This window comes from Candoia aspera, chromosome 1 (assembly GCF_035149785.1).
Source record: "Candoia aspera isolate rCanAsp1 chromosome 1, rCanAsp1.hap2, whole genome shotgun sequence".
NCBI lineage: Eukaryota > Metazoa > Chordata > Lepidosauria > Squamata > Boidae > Candoia > Candoia aspera.
The window spans coordinates 249,063,642-249,087,768 of record NC_086153.1 but is presented as its reverse complement, the minus strand read 5'-3'; the positions used below and the strand labels follow the sequence as shown (position 1 = coordinate 249,087,768).

Sequence of the window (24,127 nt, the reverse complement as noted above, 5' to 3'; positions counted from 1 at the left end):
CTGGTTTTTTAGTTGTTGTTATAAAACATCTGTATACCAGGAATCTAGAGATGAAGTTCAAGCATGATGTCTAATGTTGATCATAGTGTCTTAAAAAACCCTTAATTATTGTAGGATTTATAGCTTTGTTTCAGAACGAGGTATCTTTCCAACTCTATTGTTAGATGCGACATGTTTTAAGAATTATTTTGGGATGGTCAAAAGATCCAAAATTTAGAAATTTGATTCTTTTGTTTTTGTTTACTTTACAAGGATTCACTGAATGCAAAAGAATGGAAAGGTTTAGTGTGAACTTTTATTTATGTCATACCCATGTATCTCCCTTTTCTTTAAATATTCTGTAAGTGCCACAGTGCAACCCTACAGTATAGCAGCTAGGCTAGGGCAAGTGCTTTGTGACTGGATCTCTAGTTCTGGAGAGTAGCCCAGTCTGTCAAGAAGAGTAGCCCATCTTGACTCATTTCTGAATCTGAAGTGTGTATAGGTAAAACCAAAGCTTGATTTTTCCATTATCTAGCATGAAAAAAACCCCATAAATATATTCAGAATGATCCTATTGAGAATTTAGCCTACTGGCAGCTTGCTGGCTGCAGGCGTAGACTTACAGAACACATCTTCACAAGTAAGACAGCTTACATTTTCCCATCAACCTCTGGTTAATGTTTTGGAATCTCCAAGAAGTTAGTTATTTATTATTGTTTTTAAAATAATAATAATAAAAAAAACACAAAGATAATCATGATAGAAATACATACCTTATCAAAGAAGGAAAAAACACATAACAAGTGCTTTAAAAAGAGTGAAAAAAACAACAAAAAAAGAAACAAAGTATACTATATCGTTGTAACAATAAACAATTTCAATTCTGTATATGCTTCTCTAATACAAATACTATGCTCCAAGAAGTTTGAGAAATCAAGGTAATTGAGACAGAGGAACATTTACTTCAGGAGCCAGGAATTTTGACCACATCTCCAATTTCTCATTGTTCTTTATTTCTCTATACAAGTTAGAGTATAGCATATAATTTCAATTTTCATTCATATCTTAGGTTATGTTCAGGAAGATATAAACATCTGTAATAATAATTTGAAAACATCCAGTATCTTTTCAGAGATTCTGGCAAAGACTGTTCCAATTTTAGCAGACTATTATTATCTTAAGGTTGGTCTGAAGTATCAGATTTTCTTTTGGATTTTTTTTTTTAAATTAAGCTGCCAGTTGTGTGTCTTTGACCTCAGCAGTTCTGCGATTTACCTTCCTCAACACTAAATGTTTGCATTTTAATATTTACAGTTAAACCTTTTTTTTTTTTGGCATTTAATCTTTTCTTCCTTTTTTAATAGTGTTTGATTTGTTTTATACCCTGTGAGATTGGTTTATCTCCAAAAGGGGAAAAAGATGAAAACTCTACTTATTATACCTCCACAATAGTATCATCAGTATGCTGGTACCCAATTTCATCTTTCAACACTGGGCTGGCCAAGTGAGTTTGTCAAGTGTCCCAGTGCCTGGAGGCTATGCAGGTATGGATGGGAAGGAACTGTCTGTGACTTAATCCTACTAAGACCAAATGGCAGTGGGTATTTGGGCCACCCAGATCTAGGGATGTTCCACCTTTAAGCTTGCTTGCAGAGCATTTCCCCATTCAAAAGTGGTGTGCAATTGGTGTCTTCCTGGACTCACCGCTGAGTGAGCAGGTGGCAGCTGTGGCCAGAAAGGCCTTTGCATAGCTTCATTTGGTGTGCCAGTTGTGCTGTCTCATAAATTGGAAGGTCTTTCAGTCACTCATGCCCTAGTCACCTTGCAACTTGTTTACTACAATGCACTGTACCTAGGGCTGCCCATGAAGACCACCTTGAAGCTTCAGCTTGTCCAGAATGTGGCAGTGATGAGCATGGCTCAGTATGCCCATGTAACACCTCTGTTCTGTGAACTGTACTTCAGTTTACTTCTGTGTGCAATTCAAGGTGCTGGTCGTTACCTATAAAGCCCTACATGGCATAGGGTTACTTGAGGAACTGCTTATCTCCCACAGAATCTGCCTGGCCAAGTCACTCTGGCAGGATTGGTATGGCCCACATTCCTTTGATTAAACAATGCCATTTATTGGGACCCTGGAAGTGTGCCTTCTCTGCCATAGTGCCTGCCCTCTGGAATGAGGTTTGCCCTGAGATCTGGATGACTCCCACCCTGCTGGTAGTTCAAAGAGCCTTGAAGACCTGGCTCTTTGTCCCCTTCTGCGTAAGGTGGCTTTGCTTTGGTTGTTTTCCAGTTTTTGCCATCTTTTGTTCTTCGTTTTAATCATTGTATTATTTTATTGTTTTGTGTGTTTTTATCTATGAATCATCCAGAATCTCTGGGAGTCAGGCAGTGTAACAATAAATAAATTAAATAGGCTATATGGAGAAAAGGTGTTTTAAGGAATGTAGTCCTGCGGTTAATGTTAGAGCATATGTTAAATACGGATGCAAAGGGAAATGGGAAATTGTTTTATAAAGACACAAAGTATTGATATAGTGGTCTTAGGAACATATGGTTGGGAGGGAATAAACAGCTCTAACTTGAAATTAGTGTGCATAATGAAGAAGTCTGTATATAGTTCATCAATTGATGAAGCAATGGATTTCATGTAAGTCATAGACTGAATGAAATACATGCTTTAGAGTTTACCTTGGAAAAGTTTATCGAAATATTTTGGCTTAGAAAAGTTTCAAAGTTTCCTTAAAGACATTAATAATAAGCAATAGCAAAACTAAAGCAACAAATAAAAAGACTTACAAGGTAAATCTCAGTGGATCAGAAACTCAATAGATGAAAGGGAATTATAGACAAAGTGATGAAACCAGGTATTGGGTGTTTAAGCTAAGGACTGGAATGTCACGTGGCAAATTGAAATTGCTGTAACCAAAAACGGACCCACGAGGCTGAAGGAAGATTTCAACACTAGTTTATTTACTGTAGCTGCAGTGCTGCTTTCTGTCCTCTAAACATACACAGAATTCCAGAGAGAAGCACTTGTCTGAAAGCGTAATTGTCATATCAAAGCAAAAGGAAATATCATCACAAGCATACCAAAGTTTTCACTCCAAGCAGGCGTGAACAAAAAAAACATATCCTAGGACTGCTGGGCTCAACATCTTCCCTTCACTGAGTTTTCCTACAATCCTTTGCAACATCTTTACTCAACAAACCCCATTCTTTGCCAGCTATGGCTACTACCCTTGATTCTTTTCTGCACCTGGATTTTCCTCTTCACTCCCCACCTGTCAGGGCCAGCTTCGACTCTGAGGAGTCTGAGGGAGAGTAGCCTTCCTCAGATCAGCAGGGAGACACTTGTGGCTGATTTGGTTGCAGAGCATCCAGATCAGCATCCCTTCTCCCCTCCAGTGAAGGAAATAGGAAATATTCTTGTTCATCTTATAAAAGTATTGGCAAGGGCTCTCTCCTATGTAGGGGTCAGAGGCAGACCCAATTCCTTCTCAGTAAACACAGAAGAGACTTTCTTTAAGAGCCACACTCATCCTCTCAGTGTCTTCCAGTTCCCATTGTTTCCCTTAAGGTCCTTTTCACAGTACTGCTCAGTTCCCCAAACAGACAGATTATAAGCCATGGCATAGCGTCTAATGGTTCAGATAAAAGAGGCAAGCTGGTCTCTGAAGACATGGGAACATCCATTTTCCAGATATATTTGAAGCATTCCTAAAAATAACATAAAAATAAAAATATGTTTTCTCCATTTACTCTCCACATATGACAAGGGGGCAGTATTAACCAAGTAAATATCAATACAAGAGTCTTATCAGATGCAGTAGTAAATCTAACAGAGTCCCCAAATGGGCTGCTGGGACAGTTCTTCTGGATTTTGTTGTCTACATCTTCACCTGGGACATGGGGAAAGATCTGGTCACTCAGCATTTTGGGTCTGCATTGTCTAAGTTTCACCCTCCATGGAACTCAGAATCACTGTCTAGATTTCCTGTTACTTTCCTCCTGTGGTTCAGAAGCTGGTTTAAGGTGCAAAAGATGCAGCCAACCAGAGACTCCCTGGACCTTAGCTTCTGTTGTGGTGGTTAAGAGTACTTGGTAGGACCCCTCCACCAAGGATGGAGAAAGTTTATTTATGGTGGACTTTGACAGTGACCCAATCTTCAGGATCAGGTCTCTGGATCTCTGGTCTATCAAGGAATTGTTGTACAGTAGAGAGAAGCTAGTGCCTGGATTCAGAGTCATACTATAGCAGTTATTTATAAATCATGCCTAACAAATGGTCTGTATTATGTGCAGTATTAGAAGATTTTCAAATTTGGTCAAATTCTCAATATTCCCCCGTAATTCTTTTACTGCTGCTCTACTTATCTGAAGATACTGAAATCAATTAAATGTAGAAGAAAATTGACAGTAAGAGATTTTATATTTGTCCCGTTATCAATAAAATCTTGTAATCTAAATAAATTATCTCTCCAGTGAACAAATTTCCTGGTGCCTTCCTCTTCATAAAAATAGACATTTAATGAAGCAAGAGGGGAAGAGTTCAGACTTGTTATTTTTGTGACTTCTAGTTCTAAGGTGGAATGGGCAAAGGGAGTGGTGGGAAATGCAGTCCTCTACTCCTGTTCAAGGCAATTACTCTGACACTGAGACCGTTGTCTGCAGAATATTATTCTTTGGTAGGCTCTGATATTTGAAGATCAAGAGGAATGAAAGGACAGACCAGGCAGCAAAAGAAGCCACTTTTCAACCTCTGGAGGGGAATCATGTTGGCAGTTCTTTAAAAGTGGAATGATTTAGAGCTTGGCCACTCCAGAAGAGAAGAAGAAATGTGCTCAGGAGGAAAATCACGAGAAGGAGGATTTTTGGCAATATCAGGATGGAAGTCTGTTGTTGCCAAGGATGGTCAATCCCAGTGTATACATGGCCCTACATAATTTACTCATCAAGACTACAGAGCTTTGGCTAGGAACATCAAAGAAGTTTGAGAGGCTCCAGATATTCAACAAGTAGTGAGGCAAGTAGGCTCATCCTGTGCTATCTGCATAGTCAATGAGCCTAGAGGAGCCTGGGGACCACCTCCTGGTAACCTAGCTTACCCCACAGGACTTTTTTAGTGCTGGAGATGGATTTTATAGATTTGCCTGACTCTCATAGTTACTATCATGATCTGGTGATAGTGGACATGTATTAAAGATGGGCCAAGGGTTTTTCCACTCAAAGGGCTGATGCCATAACAGTTTCTAAAATCTAATTGAATAAGATTATCCCTAGATTTGGGGTCCCTCATGTACTTAGTAGTGATCATGGGACACAATTTGTAAACACTATTATCAAGGCCATGGTGAAGAGTCTGGGAATAGACCTTAAGTCCCATTGTGCTTTTTGTCCAGAATTATCAGCCCTAGTAGAGAGAATGAATGGAGTCATCAAATCCAGACAGGCCAAAATAAGCCAATGTAGAAACTTGTCTTAGCCCAAAATCCTACCTATAGTCAACAATGTCACCAAAGGACTCTGGGCTTTACATCCCATAAGGGTCCCCCGTCTGGGGGAGATGGGCAGTGACAAAAATTTGATAAATAAATAAGAATGGGCTGCCCTATGAGGATCACGGTTATGGGAAGCTTGGATAATTTATCACTAATACCCTAAAACCTTGAGCACTGTCTTTCTGTGCTTCTCCTGGAAATTAATTTACCCAATTTATGTAGTGTCTTCATTTTGCCTACATCTTTCCAATCTCTATTTTGCCTACATCTTTCAACAACTTCTCTGCCTTCTTCCAGGTAATCTACTTTCCTTTGTTCCATTCCAGATAATCTTGAAGAATTGTCTTCCCCCTTTGTCTCAACACAGTGGTTTAACCAGCTGGGGCAGGGCTGAGCAGAATCTGTTGGGTATGCTAAGGCAAGTTTCCTTTTTCCTCTTGGATTTTAAAACAACCAGAGATTTCCTTTTTCTTCCTTTGCTTGCTTTCTGCTGGTATGTAAGATAAGATCCTTCACCAGAAAGGATGAAGGAATCTCCTTTTGAGTTGCTCTAGACAACTTATGTTCTTCACCATTTCCCTTCTGTGAAGCTAGGGGTCCCAAAATAACTAAACTTTTATTTTCTTTAATCCAAAAGGGAACAGCTTAGGTTCATCCCCCCTGTAGAGTGGTTGCCTGTGAAGTCGTTATCAAATTTCTGCCTCTTTGCTCAGGTATCTGGGATTCATGTGTTGGTTTGTGTGTGAGCTTTGCCTGTATGCCCTGCAGAATCGAGTGAACGAAGTTTGCCCATTCGCTACAAGTGGGAAAGCAGAGAACATACTATGTTACATCTAAGCTGAGAATTGTCAAAAAGGGAATATGTACATGTTACAATGGAAGTAAATTCACTAGTAGTCAAGTTTATACATTTCTTTATTAAATTTATTTGCTGCTGCATACATATCAAGTCATAGCAGGTTACAGAATCACATTTAAAAGATCCATTGTCCAATCAGTTTTATTTTGGTCATAGAGCAGCATAAAAAGATCCATTGTAGCAGCAGAAACATAAAAAGGTAAGATAAAATGTTCACTGCAACATATTAGATAAAATGTTCATATTAGATAAAAATAAAATGTTCATATGATATGATATTCATATGATATGTGATATATGAATCATATGATATGATATGAATATCATATATTCATATGATAAAAATGTTCATATTAGATAAAAAATGTAAGATAAAATGTTCACTGCAACATAGAGCCAGTCTGGTCTAGTGGTTAAGGCAACAGGCTAGAAACCAGGAGACTGTGAGTTCTAGTCCCATCTTAGGCATGAAAGCTGGGTGAGCTTGGGCCAGTCACTTTCTCTCAGCCCAACTCACCTCACAGGGTGGTTGTTGTGGGGAAAATAGGAGGAGGAAGGAGTATTAGGTATGTTCGCCACCTCGAGTTATTTATAAAAATAATAAAGGCAGGATAGAAAATAAATAAATATTCACAGCAATACCCATATAACATCTAACATTAAGAAGTCCACAGTAAAATAATAAGGAACAATATAACTAAATAATAAATAGAAGTATTTCAGTCACAAGTAAAATTTATAATAAACATACATCTAATATGACCATCAACCACCAAAGGCTCTATGGAACAACTCCTTCACTGCTTTCTAGAAGGCCTGTACTATGGGATAATCGGATATTCTTATTTCTAAAGAAAGTAAGAAATATCAGCCTTTCCCCAGAGAAGGGAATGGCACTGTAGTAATTTATCAGTAGAAGATGTGAACAGTTTAATTGAAGAGGGACCCTGCAAAGAAATTAGTCAATTTAATCCCCTCTGTATATTTTTAAGTCATATTTCTGGATTTTTGGAACTCCCACAGAGTAGCAAGGACATTCAGCAATTTTTATCAGCTTAAAGAGGCATAGTCATAAATGGTGTCCTGTGAGATTTTTTCAGCATCTCCTTGTAAAGGGGTTTGGAGTCTTACAAACTCATCCAAATCAATAAAATACTTTACAACTGTAAGTAATTCTGACCTGAATCTCAGTGGAGCTACACAGAATGTGTGTACAGGTAGTCCTCATTTAACTTACACTCATTCAGCGACTGTTCAAAGTTACAGCAGTGCTGAACGAGGGGTACTTACAATGGGTCCTTGTAGTTGTGGCCATTGCAGCATCCATGCAGTTACCATGTTGCAGTTTCCCATGGTCATGTGATTGCCATTTGGGACTTTCATTGCTGGCTTCCCACAAGCAAAGTCAATGAGGAAGCCGTCAGGAGGTCATAAGTGGCAAACATGACCACAGGATGCTGCGACTGCTCAGGAGTCGCCTAACGATGGTAACTGGACTGCTGGAATTGCCGTTATAAATTGTCACAGATGTGATGTCGTGCCTTACAACTGTAAGTAACTGTGTTACTTGGTGACAGAGTTCCTGGTCCCAATTACTGTTGGTAAGTGAGGACTACCTGTATTATTTCCTTCCTCATGAAGGAGACCAAAAGAATCACAGATAGAAAATGTATCTTAATATAAAGTTGCTGCCCCAAAAAAGATAAACGCATGGGTATTTGTACATCATTTCTACTCTGTGGTTGTTGTGACTACAATTCCTATTATCACTGACCATTAGCCATGCTAACGGACATACTGTACATGTAAAAAAAAGCTGGAGGATATAGATTTCCTACTTTTACTCAAGGTCTTCAGAATTTAATTACATATATACCCTGTACCTATCTACATCATCTACATCTACATCTGAAAGGAGTTCATAGCATGGGTTAGTATGACATGGGAGCTGTATCAGTGTTCATATAGCTCTTCTACATATTTGCTAGTGGGACTAAAACTGAAATTCTCCTGCAAAGAATGTTAAAAAGCTCCCACAGGAGGAGAAAGGAGGTGATTTCATCAGATTTGTCCTCATGCTCTGGGGTTAGAACATTAGGGAACCCTCTGGATCAGTATGAACATGGTACGAGATAAGGAGGAATTTGGCAATAACCATCCCCGTTCCCCAGCATGGTTGTTATTGGATCTCTGTTTGCAAAAGGGAAAACCTGGATTCAACCCAAAGTATTTGTAAAGAATTTTCCAACTTCTTAGAGGAAAAGCGTTCTTCGTGTTTTGAGCAGTATCTTGTAATATTATTTTCAGTTTTTAAAATGTCATAAGTCAACTTATGTTTCCTGGTATGAAACTGTTTAATCTAATTTAACTGAAACTCCCACAGAGTAAGGCAAATGCTTTTGCTTTCTTGCTTCTGTGTTAGGCTTCTAAATCTTTGTTGTTGTTGTTGTTGTTGTTGTTGTTGCTTTTATGTTTGCATGAATAATTTTATTCTTTAAGATTTTCATAGTTTTGGTTTTTCTGAATTACAGTATTTATTCCATAGGGCAAGTTTATATTCAATTTTCTAATTGTAAATGTCAGACAGATTATTGACCTTAGTGATTCTATGGCTACTAAGTTGGACTTTCCAAATACAGCGGGAAAATGTACTGGCATTTTATTCCCCCTTTCTGTATTTTCTCCAGCTTTGAAGGTGTGATAGCCCAAAATGTAAAGAACATTTCAAGTCTGTGATACTGGTTTGTATAAAGGAATATTTATCTATCTATCTATCTATCTATCTATCTATCTATCTATCTATCTATCAATCAAATTTGTCACTGCCCATCTCCTCCCACCAGAGGGACTCTGGGTGGTTTACAGCAAAGTAATCGATAAAACAATAAATATATAATATAATTAATATATAAAAATATAATATATAAAAATACAATTACAATTACAAGTAGACAATAAATAAAAATAAAAATAAAATCATAAATCATAAAAACATAAGTATTTATTTGTGTATTAACTTTCTTTTTCAAGTATACTGAATTACCCAAATAAATAAGACAGGTCATAATTATTAGATTTACATTTAAAATACTATACTATGACTCAACCCTCCAGTATTTGGGGCATCAGTCTTAGCTTGTCTTAAAAAATAATGATGGGTTTCTAGAAGTATTCTGGTAGAAGTAGTCTATTGTTAAATGCATACATGCTGACCTATTTTAAAATATTTTAGGAATTATAAGAAATATTAGCATTTTCCCCCTCCAATCTCACCTTACAACAGTTCACCATTAGCCAAGAAGATTTCACGTACTGGAAAGAGAATGACCATCTAACAACAGAGTGCTAAGAAATCAACCAAACATAATGCTTGTGGCATAATTGTAGCATGCTAAAAGTTCAGAGAAAAGTGAGTAAAAGTACGTATTTTTTATGTTCTAAAAGCCACATTATTCAAGTGTAGAGGTATCTTTCCCCATTATGTATACTAGTTGTGCCTTAGGTTGTATTTTGTATAATTCAGCAAAATATGAAAATCTTATCATTCAAACTGCAGAAAGGCATGTTACAGGAAAAGGAAAGAAGTAGGAGACATTGTCCATTACTTTGAATTCTGTACTAGTATTACTTCATTGTTTCCTCTGAAAACCTTTCATGTGTATAGGTAATATGAATAGATAACAGAAAATAAAATTACTAAAACAATAAATATCCATCATTATCATGCATTAGTCACATTTACAGCCTTTTTCTTTTCCAATTGTAGATACAGGTTTTTGGTTATATATTTTGTATGTACAGGTTGAAAACTGCTATGTAAGACCAACTCTTTAAAAAAGGCTCAAAATATTTTGTACAATATTCAACCAACAGGAAGTTTGGTGTTTTTTTCCCCCCTCCAAATATCATCTGTGCATTAAATGTGCTCCAGTTGCCAAGCACCCGAATCGCGATCTCACGACCGCAGGGATGCTGGGACATCCGCAAGTTTGAGGACTGGTTGTAAGTCTCCTTTTTCAGTGCCGTTGTAACTTTGAGCGGCCTCTGAATGAGTGGTTGGTAAGTGAAGACTACCTTACTTTCTCCTGAGTTTGGCATGAAATCAGAATAGAAAATATTTCTGCCCTTTAAAGAATATTATGTAACTTTTAATGATCAGTCATTTTCTCCCGTCTATGGAAATACGTCGTTGATATTCCTCACTGGAACCTATAAGCCTATAACTCATTAAACAAACTAATATACTGAATATAAAATTATAGAAACATAATAATTCAAATGATATTTAACTGTCATTGATCCAGAAATTGGTCGTGTGATCACCATTTGCGATTTTCACAGCCAGCTTCTGACAAGCCAATTGGCTTCTACAGAGCATGATGAGTAATATAAAGATGTGTACATAAAGATAGAATCAGAAAGTTGTGTCTATGAAACAAAAGATCTGCCATGGCTTCTGATATTCAGCTAAACAATTTGAGCGAGATAATTAATGGAGGACATGAGATAATAGTCTTAAGTTAAGGAAGACAGGTTCCCATTTGAGTATTAGAAGAAACCTCTTTCCATGAAGAATAGTTGGATAGTGGGAACTGAAGATTAAGAGTAGTGGTAAGCTATACTTCTCTGAATATGTTGAAGCAAAGGGCCTTAACGACCCAAAATAGCTTTTAGAGAAAAAAGAGGCAGGGAGTCTTGCTGTTCTTTAAATGTCGGTGATATTTTCTTGTTATCAGTCAGTTTTCAAATATAGAGGTATTCAGTTATCTATCATTTATTGTCTGGGAAGATAATCATTGCATTGCAACTTGTTGACAAGATCACCTGTACAGTCCCTTTGACTAGTTTCCTTTTATTATTCACAGTGGGTTTCCAGGAACTTAATGTTGAAGGAGATGGATTGATGTTTTGCATACAAGAAAGTGACATCAGGGACAAATCTTTGTTATAACAGCCTTGCTATTTTGCTCACAACACATCTTTACCCATTTCAAGGGCAAGTTTCTTACGAGAGTTTCTGATTGCTGACATTTCATTTGGTTCCATTCCCACCTACTTAGACATCTCTTTCCCAGCCTTGGCATTTGTTTGGTGTCTGTGTAGAGTTGACTTGTTTTTTCATTATTCACAACTGCTGTTGAGAATATGCATTTGACTTGGTTTCAACTGTGTCATAAAGGTTCAACTCTGGTACTGTTGACCTTAGTAGTCAGAACATATTTGATGTTGGATTTCATGCTGGATATGATGCATTCCATTCGTAGCACTCATAGCATTCATAGCACTGTTCTCTACTCTTTCATGTATTTTGCTCTGCAAAGTTTCTAGGAAATTGCTATTGACAGGACGCTATTCACAGAAAGTCTTCAAGAGAACGCTGATAGAACACTGAGACCCAGCCTCCTTCCATTATTTGGAGTAGAGGCAGTGGTGTGCCGGTAAATGTTTAAGAACTGGGTTTCCCGGCTCCAGTGCTGCCGCTGTGCCGCTGGCTGCAGAACAGTCAATTGTTGCACTAGGCATTGGGGCTAAGCTCTGCTCTCGACCAGCTCGCATAATTTCTGAAAATTTAACGGCACACCACTGAGTAGAGGATGCAGCAGTTGGGGATCAGGGTCCTTTTCAGCCTCCTTCAGGAGATTCTATTTTAAAAAAAAAAGGAACAGATCTTACAAAACAGGTGCTTTAAAATTGGAAGCAAAAAGAGCCTTGAAATTCCAATATGTAATTCACTGCCTCACTCAGTTTAGTTACCTGCGTTTGCTCTGATGTTAATAGTGATGTTGCCAGAACTCATAGAAACTATGCAAGAAACTTGGCAGAAACCACATCCAGCATCTTCTATTTCCAGCATATTGAAAAGCTAAACAGAGTATGGTAAATGATTACTTTGCCATCTACATTCAAATTCAAATGTAAGTAAAGCTTCCAAAGAGAATCTTGGCAGATCCATATTACTGCTATGGATGGGGAGGAACACTTGCTTGATATCCTGGGTTGAAAGCTCTACTCTGCCCTATAGTCACCAGAACCTGAGTTAGGGCCGAGGGTATCTTTATTTTTATTTCTACCAGCCTTCATTTGTCTCTCAGTTCTATAAATCAATGTTTCTCAACCTTGGCAACTTTAAGATGTGTGGACTTCAACTCCCAGAATTCCCCAGCCAGCATTACATTATGCTTAATAGCAACACTTTAATGCATGTACTTCTGTCAAAATTTGACATGCATTTGAGCTGTTACAATTCATGATTCAAGGTGCTGATAGTAACCTATAAAAGCCTACGTGGGTTGGGATCTGGATATCAGTGAGACTGCTTCAAGGAAAATCTGCCCACCAAGCATGTGGTGGTAGAAAGCGCTACTTAAGAGTCTGTGAGGTGCAGTGGAAGGAGACTTCAAGACAAGTATTTTTTGCAGAAAATTCCTTCCTGTGGAGCCCGCTATCCTTAGTAATCAGAAACGCATCCTTACTATTAATATTTAGAAAGTTGTTAAAAACTTAGTTATTCAAGCCAGCATTTGGGAATTAGGGACATGATAATTAGATAGTTAGGTTATGTATAGTGCTATTCTTTATTATGACTTTATGAACTGATTAGAGTGAATGTTTATTTCTCTATAGATGATATTATTTACTTTGTCACGTGTTCTATGTTTTATTCTAAGCCACTAAGATTTGCCTGAATGAAGCTGCGTAAAAGTACAATAAATTAATAAATAAATATTGTGTGGTTTTGTACTTGAACTGCTTGATTTTGTTTGATGCAGGGAGCAATGCTGTACCATATTCATTAAAATCTGTGCACCGAAAATGCTATGCTATTATTGTTTATTATTGTTAGATTGCATGACTTTCATTATAATTGATATCTGTACATTGCATAATGTTCATCTGGACTGAGGCAGCAGATAAATTTTATAAATAAATAATCAATCAATCAATCAATCTTAGGACATCTGTATAAAACAGCTGTAAATATAATAGAATATATTTTTAAACAGCCTGCCTGCCTGCCTGCCTGCCTGCCTGCCTGCCTGCCTGCCTGCCTGCCTGCCTGCCTTTCTTTCTCTCTTTCTTTCTTTCTTTCTTTCTTTCTTTCTTTCTTTCTTTCTTTCTTTCTTTCTTTCTTTCTTTCTCTTGAAAGCGCATATGACTTCCTTATTCTGTTGCTTATAATCCTGCTATGCATCTGATACTTAGTAGAAATATCTAACTAAATAACTAGTGTGATCTACAGTATATCACTGAATATGTCATTCATGTCGCTTGTCTAGTACACTGAAAGCCAGCTCATGCAATATTTTCATACACAAAAACATAATATTCTTTTTGTTTATTAAATTTTCTATTGTGTTCTGTAACACAATAGAATAATCTTGATCACCGTGGACAATGCAACTGTGAATGGTATGGTCACAGATATTATTCAAAAAGTATCACTGTTATTAGGATTTACATTTAGTGCAAGATCAAGTCTCTATCAGGTTAAACTGGTATTTTCATGGACATATCCATGCAGTTTTCCTTGCAAAAGTACAAAAGTAATTTGTCATTGTTTTCTTCTGGGGTGATGTTCAGTCTAAGCTACAGGTCTGGTAGTCTCCTTGTTGTGAACTAACCAGGCCTGGCCTTGCTTAGCTTCTGAACTCAGACAAAGTTGGTCAGGTGCTCTTCCTGCTCAAGTCAGTTCATAAGTGATAAAAAAACAGTTGCCATTTTCTTGAGGAAAGAAATGTATTGTGCGAAATGCTCCTGAATTGATGAAAAATTCAAAAAAAGCATCTGAAATATTTCATTAGCTTTATTAGGTTTTTTACATTTATTAACAACTGTATTCCTGAACAGAACAGGTTTTCTGTTAAAATATTTTGATTCAGACTTTATTTTAGCATTCTTTTTAAAACTATAGTTTAGGAAATAGAGATCAGAAATATTTGATGTACACTGAACACGAACAGACATCCTTAGTAGAGGGTCTTCTAAAGATTTATGGAAGAGATAAGCTTTGGCTATTTTTTTAAAAAGAAAAAGATCTTATTAAAGAAGTGCTTAAAATAGTTGCTAGCTCAACTGAATGTTATAAATGCCACACCAATTCTTAGGGTTACGTTGTGGGAAATCAAATTATGTCTTGTTATGCAAGTGTCACGTTACCTGCTTCTGGTATCAGAATGAAACACTGAAAGAGCCAACACTTTAGATACTTTAATAAGTTAGTATATAACATGAATTACAGTGTTTGTGTCTTTTTAATAGATGACATTAGTAATTATACTGAAATATTGATGGGAGTCTGGTACAAAAATAGAAGAGAAATATAGGATTCTTTTGAGAATCAGTAGAACATCTTTGGTGATATATTTTGTAATTCCTGCTGTTTGTAGCCTGGATTTCTTATATTCCTGAAGTGATTTTAAATCCCCACAATATTGACTGTGATAATATGCTAGATATGTACACACGAACTGAATTAGAACTTTCATTGCCATCTGGATTTTATTTTATATTTATATCTTGTATTTATATTTATATTTTATGTATTATTTATGGTTTTATTGTATTTTAAATCTTTTACTTTTATTCTAAACTGCCCAGAATCCCTCCTCTGGGGGGAGATGGGCGGTGGCAAAATTTGATAAATAAATATACTGTCAATTATTTATTATTTTATAAAATAAATCTTCTTCTTCTCTAATATATTAAACTCTCTCTGTGCTTGCTCTTTTCTTAGTTTTGTCAACCCGGAGGATGGCATTTATCCAGAGAAAGGAAGCAACCTACATTTTTTGTGGTGGTTTTGACAGATATAAACTCTGAACGGCACTATTGTTCTTGCCTAACATTCTATGAAGCAGAGATCGACTTGCAGGTAAATATGACAAAACGTAATGTGAACAAGTAGGAGAGCACCTAAAACAATTTTTTCAACTTAGAGGGCATTATACAATCCTTAGATACTTACTAGCTCGCTCTGTCCCAGATGAATGGATAGATACAAATACACCCCTAAGTAAATATATAGATACATATTCTGTACTTACTCTTTATAACTTTAATCTACTTAGAATTCCTCCTTGATTCACACATATCAATATCCATTCAATCCCAATAGGAACATCTGTCCATAGGGAATCAGAACTTCATAATACTTGACATTATTTTGCTCTGTTTGCAGTAAGACAGCAACAATTACTTCTGAACCTTGAATTAAGTTAATATTTACATTAAACAAATTGCCAAATAAATTCTGAAATATTTTACAGTTGATCTATTCTTAATGTACGTTTCACTTATTAATGCTTAATTTACTGCATTTAGCCTTAGAAGTATAGGAATACTTACTTGAACTGTAGGTACTTTTTCTGTCTAACTACTGAAATGTTTCCAATAACTGTTTTGTGTTTTCAGAGAGAACAATTCAACATAATACTTAATTGGTGTTAAATGATTTAAATACCAGTTTCTTCTTACTACAATCCAGTAGAATTTGTTTAAACTTCCTGCTCCCTCTGCTGGATGGTTGTATGTTGGGAGAAAGCAAATCTGTATAGCTAACTTAATTTTTATTTATGTGTTATATAATAAAATACGAACTATAATGGTGCAGTGTTCTAAAATACTGGTTTTATAGAGAAAAAAGTGAAAATTTGTATGGGATTTATCTTGATACGTTTATATAATTACAAAGGATATGCTCTGTCCTATTAATCTGCTCAATCATTGTTCAGATCTGAAATGGAATATCTTCCCCTTAAGTCACATGTTTAGATATGAATGCATTCCTTAAAATAGAAATGCTAGTTTAGGTTTTGGGTGTAACCTGTTTGGCAACTTATTTTTCAAATATGTTTCTTATTAACATTTGGACAGTTCTGAGTAGTCCAAAAATAGTTGCTGAATTAATTGACCCAATTTGGATTTTTAAATGATTTGTCAATGACACATTATTTGGCATGTTTTAGAGGGAAAATCTAAGGATCCAGATAATGCAATATATAATTGTGACATTTTTTATAGTGTTTTAAACCGTTTCCTTTTAGCATCGCTTTCTGGCTAAAGTCAAATGGAGTTTTCTTATAATACTGTGAATAATAGTAACCCTTTCTTTTCTTTTTTTGCAGTTTTATTAGTAACAGGATTGCTGGAATCATAATACATTTAATTTCATTAGTTTTTCTATACAATACTAGGAACATTTTATTATAAATAGCTTTATAAATGTTTCTTAATTTATATCTATTTACTTTAAAACTAATTATCCAAGTCGGGGTGGGTGGGTTGTATATAAGTTCTCTCTGAACTCACTTCTTTTCCCTTTTTATGTCTAAGTGTGTATATACTGGTGGACTCCAGGCTGCCAAACATTATTCCACAAAAAGTGTATTAGTTTTTAGATGCTGCAAACTAGTTAATATAATGATAAGTGTATAAATAAAATTGTTTTAGGAGAAATTCAATATACGTCCCATTGTCTATTATTTATGTGGTCTGGAAAAATGCTTGAAATTTATGCTGACAATAATTAAGAAGTTGAAGAGAGGATATTATTTGTCAGCTGTTGTAGTATCATAATACTTGTATAATTAAATTTGCCAGCAATTGATATTCTGATTCTGCATATTTAAGTTTTATTTAAGTTAGCCTTAATGCTGAGGTTTACACACTATCACTGATAGAAGAAAAATTACGATAACAGGTACTGCCTTCCCACCCACTAAATAAGATTTATTTACTATCAGTGCCACTGCATATTTTTTTAGTTTAGTAAATTTTCACAATTATAGTTTTTAAAGAGCAACATTGTTCTTGCATATATTCTTTTGTTTCCCCAAATCTAAACTGAACATAAAAATGAAACACAAAGCTAGACAACATCAATTAATTTATCTGCCTAAAGGAAAAACAAAACAATTTTCCACAGTACTATAGGGAGAGTGGAAGACTATTATTTACAGGGAGATTGACTGATTATGTGGCATCAAGTCATTTTTTACTCATAGCAACCACATAGGTTTTCTCCATGATATTCTATCCCTAACCTGGTCTTTCAGGTCTTCCAATAGGACACTCATCACCACTGTAACTGAGTCCATCCACCTTGCAACTGAGCATTATCTTCTTCTCTTTCCCTCTACCTTTCCAAGCTTTATAACCTTTTCCAGAGAGCTGTGTCTTTGCATAATGTGTCCCAAGTAGGATAATTTGAGCCTGGTCATTTGTGCCTTGAGTGAAAACTCTGGGTTACAGATATAAGCAACTTTATTTCTTTATAACAAATAAATTTATATAAATTTGTTATTTGTTATAAATTTGTTGCTGCCCACTCCAGATTTTGAGAATTTCTTTTAATTTTTAAAATATTAATTCTTGTAAATGAATTATTTGGATGCTCTGATACTCAGTAACTTAAGTAATTTATTATACAGCAAAGTTGTTTTGTGAACAATATTTTCTGTACCTCCACTAGTGAAGAAATTCATCAATATCAAGAAAACTTCAGTATTACATTTTACAAAAGCATATAACATTTGATTACAGTTGATTAAAAACTTCATCCATGACTTCCTTCATTAGATAAGATAGGGTGTTAGTTTTGGCTAGATTGTTCTCTTTAGAAAGTCAAACTATTCTAGAACATTTCTTCTACTGGATTGCAATGGCATACTGTATCTGTTTTTCTCCTATCTTACATCTGAAATGCAACTTACTTTACATAATAGTTTCCAAAATATAAGCAGTTAGTTAAGAACATGCAAACAGCCTTGGTGGATCATATGTCAGATAGCCGGACATTTCTTTCCCTTGGTAGCCAACCAGATGCTTCTGGAGTGTTCCAGTGCGGAAGACAGAGGCATATCCCAAGCTCACCATTATTCCAATGGTGACCTTTGGAATAGCAACCTCCCTGCCTGTCCTGTTCAGACTAGGAGACAGTCAGGAAGATTTTTTGAAGAAATCCTTTATTTACAATTAAAACTATTTACATTGAATAAAAGTCTGTTGGTTAGACAAATGCAGTTCAATCAACCCAGCCAGGCAGTGGAGAAGAACAAGGCAAGGCTGCGAGACCAGGCTTGGCTAAATATTGGGTGAAGCCGCGAGGCAATGTGTGGAGGAAGTTCGTGGCAATACGGCAAGGCAGAACTCAGCTAATTCTCACAATGAAGCAGCAAGGCAAGGTGGAGCTAGAGCACGTGGTGAGAAGGGAGCATGAGACTCGGCAGAAGCTGGTGACGAGGCGACACGGCAGGACTGGCTGAAGTGCAGTGCAAGGCGACAGGACGAGGCTCGACTGAAAAGCGCGGCAGGGAGGCAAGGCAAGACTTGAATTCAGAGGCAAGGCAAGATTCGACTGGAACGGCAATACAAGGCTTGGCTGGAGTAACAAGATTAGAGTCGGCTGAAACGGCAAGGCAAGGCTGAGTCGAAGTGACAAGGCAAGGCTTGGCTGGAACGACATGACTGGACTCAGCTGGAATGGCAAGGCAAGGCTTGTCAGAAATAGTGAGGTTGGACTCAGTTTGAAAGTGCGGCAAGGCAGCAAGACAAGACTCGACTGAATCTTGAGGTGAAGGGACGGGGCGAGGCTTGGCTTGAGAAGAGTGCAATGAAGGCAATTTCAAATTGGTAAAAGGCGCTGACTCTGATTCCATGGTGGCTACAGGGCAGGCTCCTGAAGATGGTTCTGGCTCGACTTCTGCTGAAGAAGCTGTTAGCTCAGTGGAACAGTTGTCTCCGGTGGCTGGTGCCTTGCGCTGGTGCCTTTTTATCCTGTTCCCTTTGCGCCCTTTCTCCTCGGGGATCAATCAGGCTTCTTTCTGCTTGGTGTGCTTCTTAGCTTGCCTCTCCTTTGCACTGATTGGTGGCTTTGTACCTCCTCCTGGTTCTGGACCAGTCAGCTGCTCAGGATTCTCCCACTCTGCTGAGTCATCCCCAGTTTCGGTTTCCTCTTTTCTCTCTCTCTAGGTTTCGATTCCCTTCACCTGTTTAACATAAGTTTCAATTTCCCCTTGCTCAGAGTCAGACTCAACCCTTACACTTCCTAAGCGGCTGGAGGCCGTCTCAGGGTTGGCAGTGGAGTTCCCCAGACTTGTGGTTCTGAGGCACTTCAACCTGCCATCCATGGGGCATGCCTCAGAGGTGGCTCAGGAGTTCATGGCCACCATGGCGGCCATGGGCCTGTCCCAGATTATTCAGGATCCGACTTAGGACAGTGGTCTCACACCAGACCTGATTTTCTTGTCAGAGCAGTGGCAATGTGATCTGAAAGGAGAGTTAAATCTGTCCCCTCTGTCATGGTTAGATCATGCCCTGGTGGCCTTGAGATTCTCTTATGTTGTCCCCCTCCACAGGGAGGCAGGACCCATTTGATTGGTCTGCTCCCAGTGACTGATGGACCTGATAGGATATCAGAGGGAGCTGGGGGTCATACCTGAGGATCTGCTGCACGGTCCAGTGGAGGCCCTGGCTACAGTCTGAAATAGGGAGGCAGCCAGGGCCTTGGACAAGATTGCCCCTGGGGACCTCTCCTGTCCCATCGAACCCGACACTCATCGTGGTTTACGGAGGAGCTGAGGGTTCTGAAGAGGATTAAGAGATGTCTAGGGTGCTGCTGGAGGAAGATGAGGACCAAACCTGACCGAACACAAGCTATAGCCACTATTAAGGCCTACCTTGTGATGGTAAGAGTGGCAAAGCGTCAATATTTCTCTGCTCTTACTGCATCCGCAGAATGCTGCCCAGCAGCCCTGTTCAAGATCACCCAATCCCTAATAGGGAAGGTAGGCCCAGTAACCCACCTACAGGGCTGTGCAGAGTTTTCTGGGCATCTGGAGGATAAAATCACTTGGATTCATGCCAAGTTGGATGCCAAGCATGGGGCATGGCCTGGGGAGATGCCTGGGGAACATACCTACTGGTTATCTGGGAAAAGTTTGATCCTGTTAGGCCCGAGGAAGTAGACAGGGTCCTCCAGACTGTAAATGCCACCACTTGCCAATTAGATCCATGCCCCTCCTGACTGGTGAAGGTGATGGTGAATTCATCCTTGAGGCAGGGGTGTTTCCGACAGCCTTTAAAGAGGCACTGGTGCACCCCTCCTCAAGAAACCGTCTCTGGACCCTGCTGTGCTGGACAATTTTCATCCAGCGTCCCACCTCCCCTTTTTAGGGAAAGTGGTTGAAAAACTGATGGCGTTGCAGCTCCAGAGGATCCTGGATGAAACAGATTATCTAGACCATTTTCAGTCTGGTTTCAGGCCTGGATATGGGTTGGAAACAGCATTGGTCGCACTTTTGGACAATCTCTGGTGGGAGTGGGATGGGGACAGTGCATCCATCCTTGCTATTCTTGACCTCTCAGTGGCTTTCGATACCATCAAACATGGTATTCTTTTGGGCCGGCTTAGGGAGTTGAGGGCGGGTGGCATGGTTTTGTGCTGGTTCACCATCTTCTTTTGGGCACAGTCCCAATCGGTGTTGATAAGGAGTAAGAGATCCGACCCGCAGCCCCTCCTTTGTGGAGTTCCACAGGGTTCGGTATTGTCTCTGTTCCTTTTTAACATCTACATGAAACCGCTGGGTGAGATCATCTATTTCTACAGGATGATCTATCATCAATTTGCTGATGATACTCAACTATACACCTCCATCCCAGGTGATGTAAATGATGCTGTGACCACCCTCTCTTGGTGCCTGGAGGCTGTAGGGGTCCGGATGGGGAACAACAGGCTTCAGCTAAATCCTGGTAAGACAGAGTGGCTGTGGGTTGGGGGCTCCTCAGCATCCAGGAACTTGTCATCCTTGGTTCTGGATGGGGTTGCATTGCCAAGACAGACCCGTTGTAGAACCTGGGGGTTCTCCTGGACTCACGACTCCAGCTTGAAGAGCAGGGGGCAGCCGTGGCCAGGGGAGCCTTTGCACAACTTCATGTTGTGCACCAGTTACACCCCTTCCTGGATCGGGAGGCCCTCTATTTAGTCACTCATGCCCTAGTCTTCTCCCGTATAGACTATTGCAATGCCCTTTACATGGGCCTACCCTTGAAGAGCATCCAGAAGCTACAGCTGGTTCAGAATGCAGCTGCACAAGCAGTTTTGGGGACCCCAAGGATGGCGCATATAACACCTTTGCTGCATGTGTGCCAGTTTGCTTCCGGGTCCAATTCAAGGTGTTGGTTATTACCTTTAAAGCCCTACATAGCATGCGTCCAGGTTACCTGAGGGACCGCCTCACCCCCATTACATTGGCCCGTCCCATCTGATCAGGCAGAGAAGGCATGTTATGGACCCTGTCCATGAAAGATTGTTGATTGGCGGGGTCCAGGAAGAGGGCCTTCTCTGCTGTGGCCCCCACCCTGTTACCCCCAGAGGTGAGGCAGGCCCCCATTCTCCTGGCCTTCCAAAAGGGAGTGAAGACTTGGTTTTGCCACCTCGCTTGGGAAAAGAGGGTGGTTGGCGCCTTGATGAGGCCCTGAGGAATTTTATTTAGACTGTTGTTTCTCTGTCTTGTATTTTGTATTTTGTACTTATATTATTTTTTGAGGAATCTGTTTTTATGGTATTTTAATTTTTTAATTATTTTAATCTGATTGTAAACTGCCCAGAGTTGCTTTGGTGAGATGTGAGGAATGAATGAATGAATTAATTAATTAATTCCCTTGGAGTTGGTATTTGGAGATTTGCTGCCTCCAATGTAGAGGTAACATTTCTTCCAGATCAATAGCTGACTTGTCTTTCGTTAATTTAACTTGGATCCCTTTTAAAAGACATCCAGGTTTGTAGCTGTTACCTGTCTTTGAGTGAAGAATTTCATAGGTAATTATGTGCTGCAAGAAGCAGCGCTTTCTTTTTCTGTTTTAAAACTTCCAGGTAGCTTTAATGGATGCCTCCTAGTCCTATTTTGAGAAAGGAAGAAAAATGTTTCCCTGCTCACTTTCTATATGCCATGCATGACTTTGTACACTTCCATTACACACTCTCTTAATCATGCCCAGCTTCTTCCTCATAGGGTTTGGTTACCAGACCTCTTATCATTGTGGTAGCTCTCCTAGGAACCCGTTCCAGAATCTTTCCATGTTCCTTTTAAAACGCAGTGCTCAAAACTGGACATAGTAGTCCAAATATGTTAGCTGTTAATTTCCATCATCTGGATACAATTCTTCTATTAATGCATCCCATGATTGCGTGGCTTTTTTTAGCTGTTGTGCCATGTTGCTTGTTCCTGTTCAGTTTGGTCATCCACTAGTACACCTACATCCTTCTCCCACACTTTGCCTCCAAGCCAGATCTGCCCAATCCTTTTAGTGTCTTCTTTCATATTATATTAGGATCTTACCGGTTACTTCTCTGATGTTTAAATGTTGTCTTAAATACTTTCATAGGTAGCTCATTAATTCAAAAACTTAGTTTGCATTCAGGGTCTTCACCTAATATGAACTAGTTTCTAAAGACATACATAATATAACATGTTTTATAGGTGAAGGAAGCCTACTGTTTATGAACTGTGTGCATAACCTATAAATTACCTAAGCAGATAAGGTGTCCAGATACAACTTCAATAATATATTGAGAACATTCCTAATTAGTATCATTCCACATTTGTTTAATTGCTTTCCAGTAAAAATGTTTAATAAATATAAATATGGATAAAACAGCAAGTATATTCTGTCCGTCTGTCTATCCATCTATCATATATATACTATGGTAATTTTAGGTTATAATCTTGGTATACATTTATATGAATCCAGAAGTATTTTAGGCCATTTCTGATCAATAATATATTTAAACACGTGTGTTTTAAATTCTGAAACTGTGTCAGTTTTTCTATTATGAAAGGGAGCATCCCTGCCTTTGGCATACAGGGAAGAATTAAAGAGATGCCACAAAATTATACATTTGGCAAGAGGAAACCATCTAAAACTTTTAGCAGAATAGGATAGGAAAAAAATAGTTAGGCAATAATATGAATAAACTTACAGTATTTTAGCCACAATGCTTCAAATTATGAATTACACAGGATTGAGTTTCTTTCTTTTGTTCTTATTTAAAAATGGACAAACTGATAGAGATTGTTAATACTTTCTACCTAAATTGGCTTTTACTGATTTTTTGTAGTATACATCCAAAAATTAACATTTAATATGGCTCATATAATGCATGTGTTGCATTTCTCATTTCTTCAAGGGCCACTGAGTTCCAATTAAGCCTCTAGAGAGATGGAAGTAGCATATTGCTTTAATTCATTGTTTTTCATATTTTATTTATAATTCTATTGTAAGTTGCTTTGAGATGCATTTCTGTGTGAAGTGGTATTAAAATATATTAAATAAAACAAGTAATATTTATTGCAATCTTCTGACAGAAATATAGACTAAAAATCAATTAACAATAAAATCAAAATTCAGATTTTAATAAAATCATTTTAAAAGCCTATTAAATCATAAGATAGTTTGATTCTTAGTTTTCTTCCATAATTAGAAGGGCTCCATCAGTTAGCAGAATGGGTTACAATCTAGGAGAGATTCCTGGTGGATGACGTGGAGGAGATTTTTGCTGACTACTCCTTCTGAATATCCTTCTTCCAAGTCCTTACTTTTTAGAAAACTTGGGGGTGGGAAAGTTTGGAGCTAATGGGAAAAACTCAGGGAAGTTGAAGTGTTACAAGTTCAAATGTTTGCAAATAATAGTCATGTTTCTCTTCAGAATTCTTAAGTTACATAGAATATTATTGTATTAGTAATCTACTAATGAACTTTTAACCACATTGTGTTCAGTATCTTGGAA

The 24,127-nt window shown here is 38.1% G+C and overlaps 1 protein-coding gene across 2 annotated transcripts in view; it reads left to right on the top strand.

Moving 5' to 3' along the window:
• Positions 1–24,127, top strand: part of SBF2 (SET binding factor 2) — a 266,379-nt gene that overhangs the window by 86,752 nt on the left and 155,500 nt on the right. For both annotated transcript variants that reach the window (XM_063289456.1, XM_063289454.1), the window contains exon 3: positions 15,077–15,214. In XM_063289456.1, the coding sequence (XP_063145526.1) occupies positions 15,077–15,214 (138 nt within the window). The remainder of the gene's footprint in view (positions 1–15,076; positions 15,215–24,127) is intronic.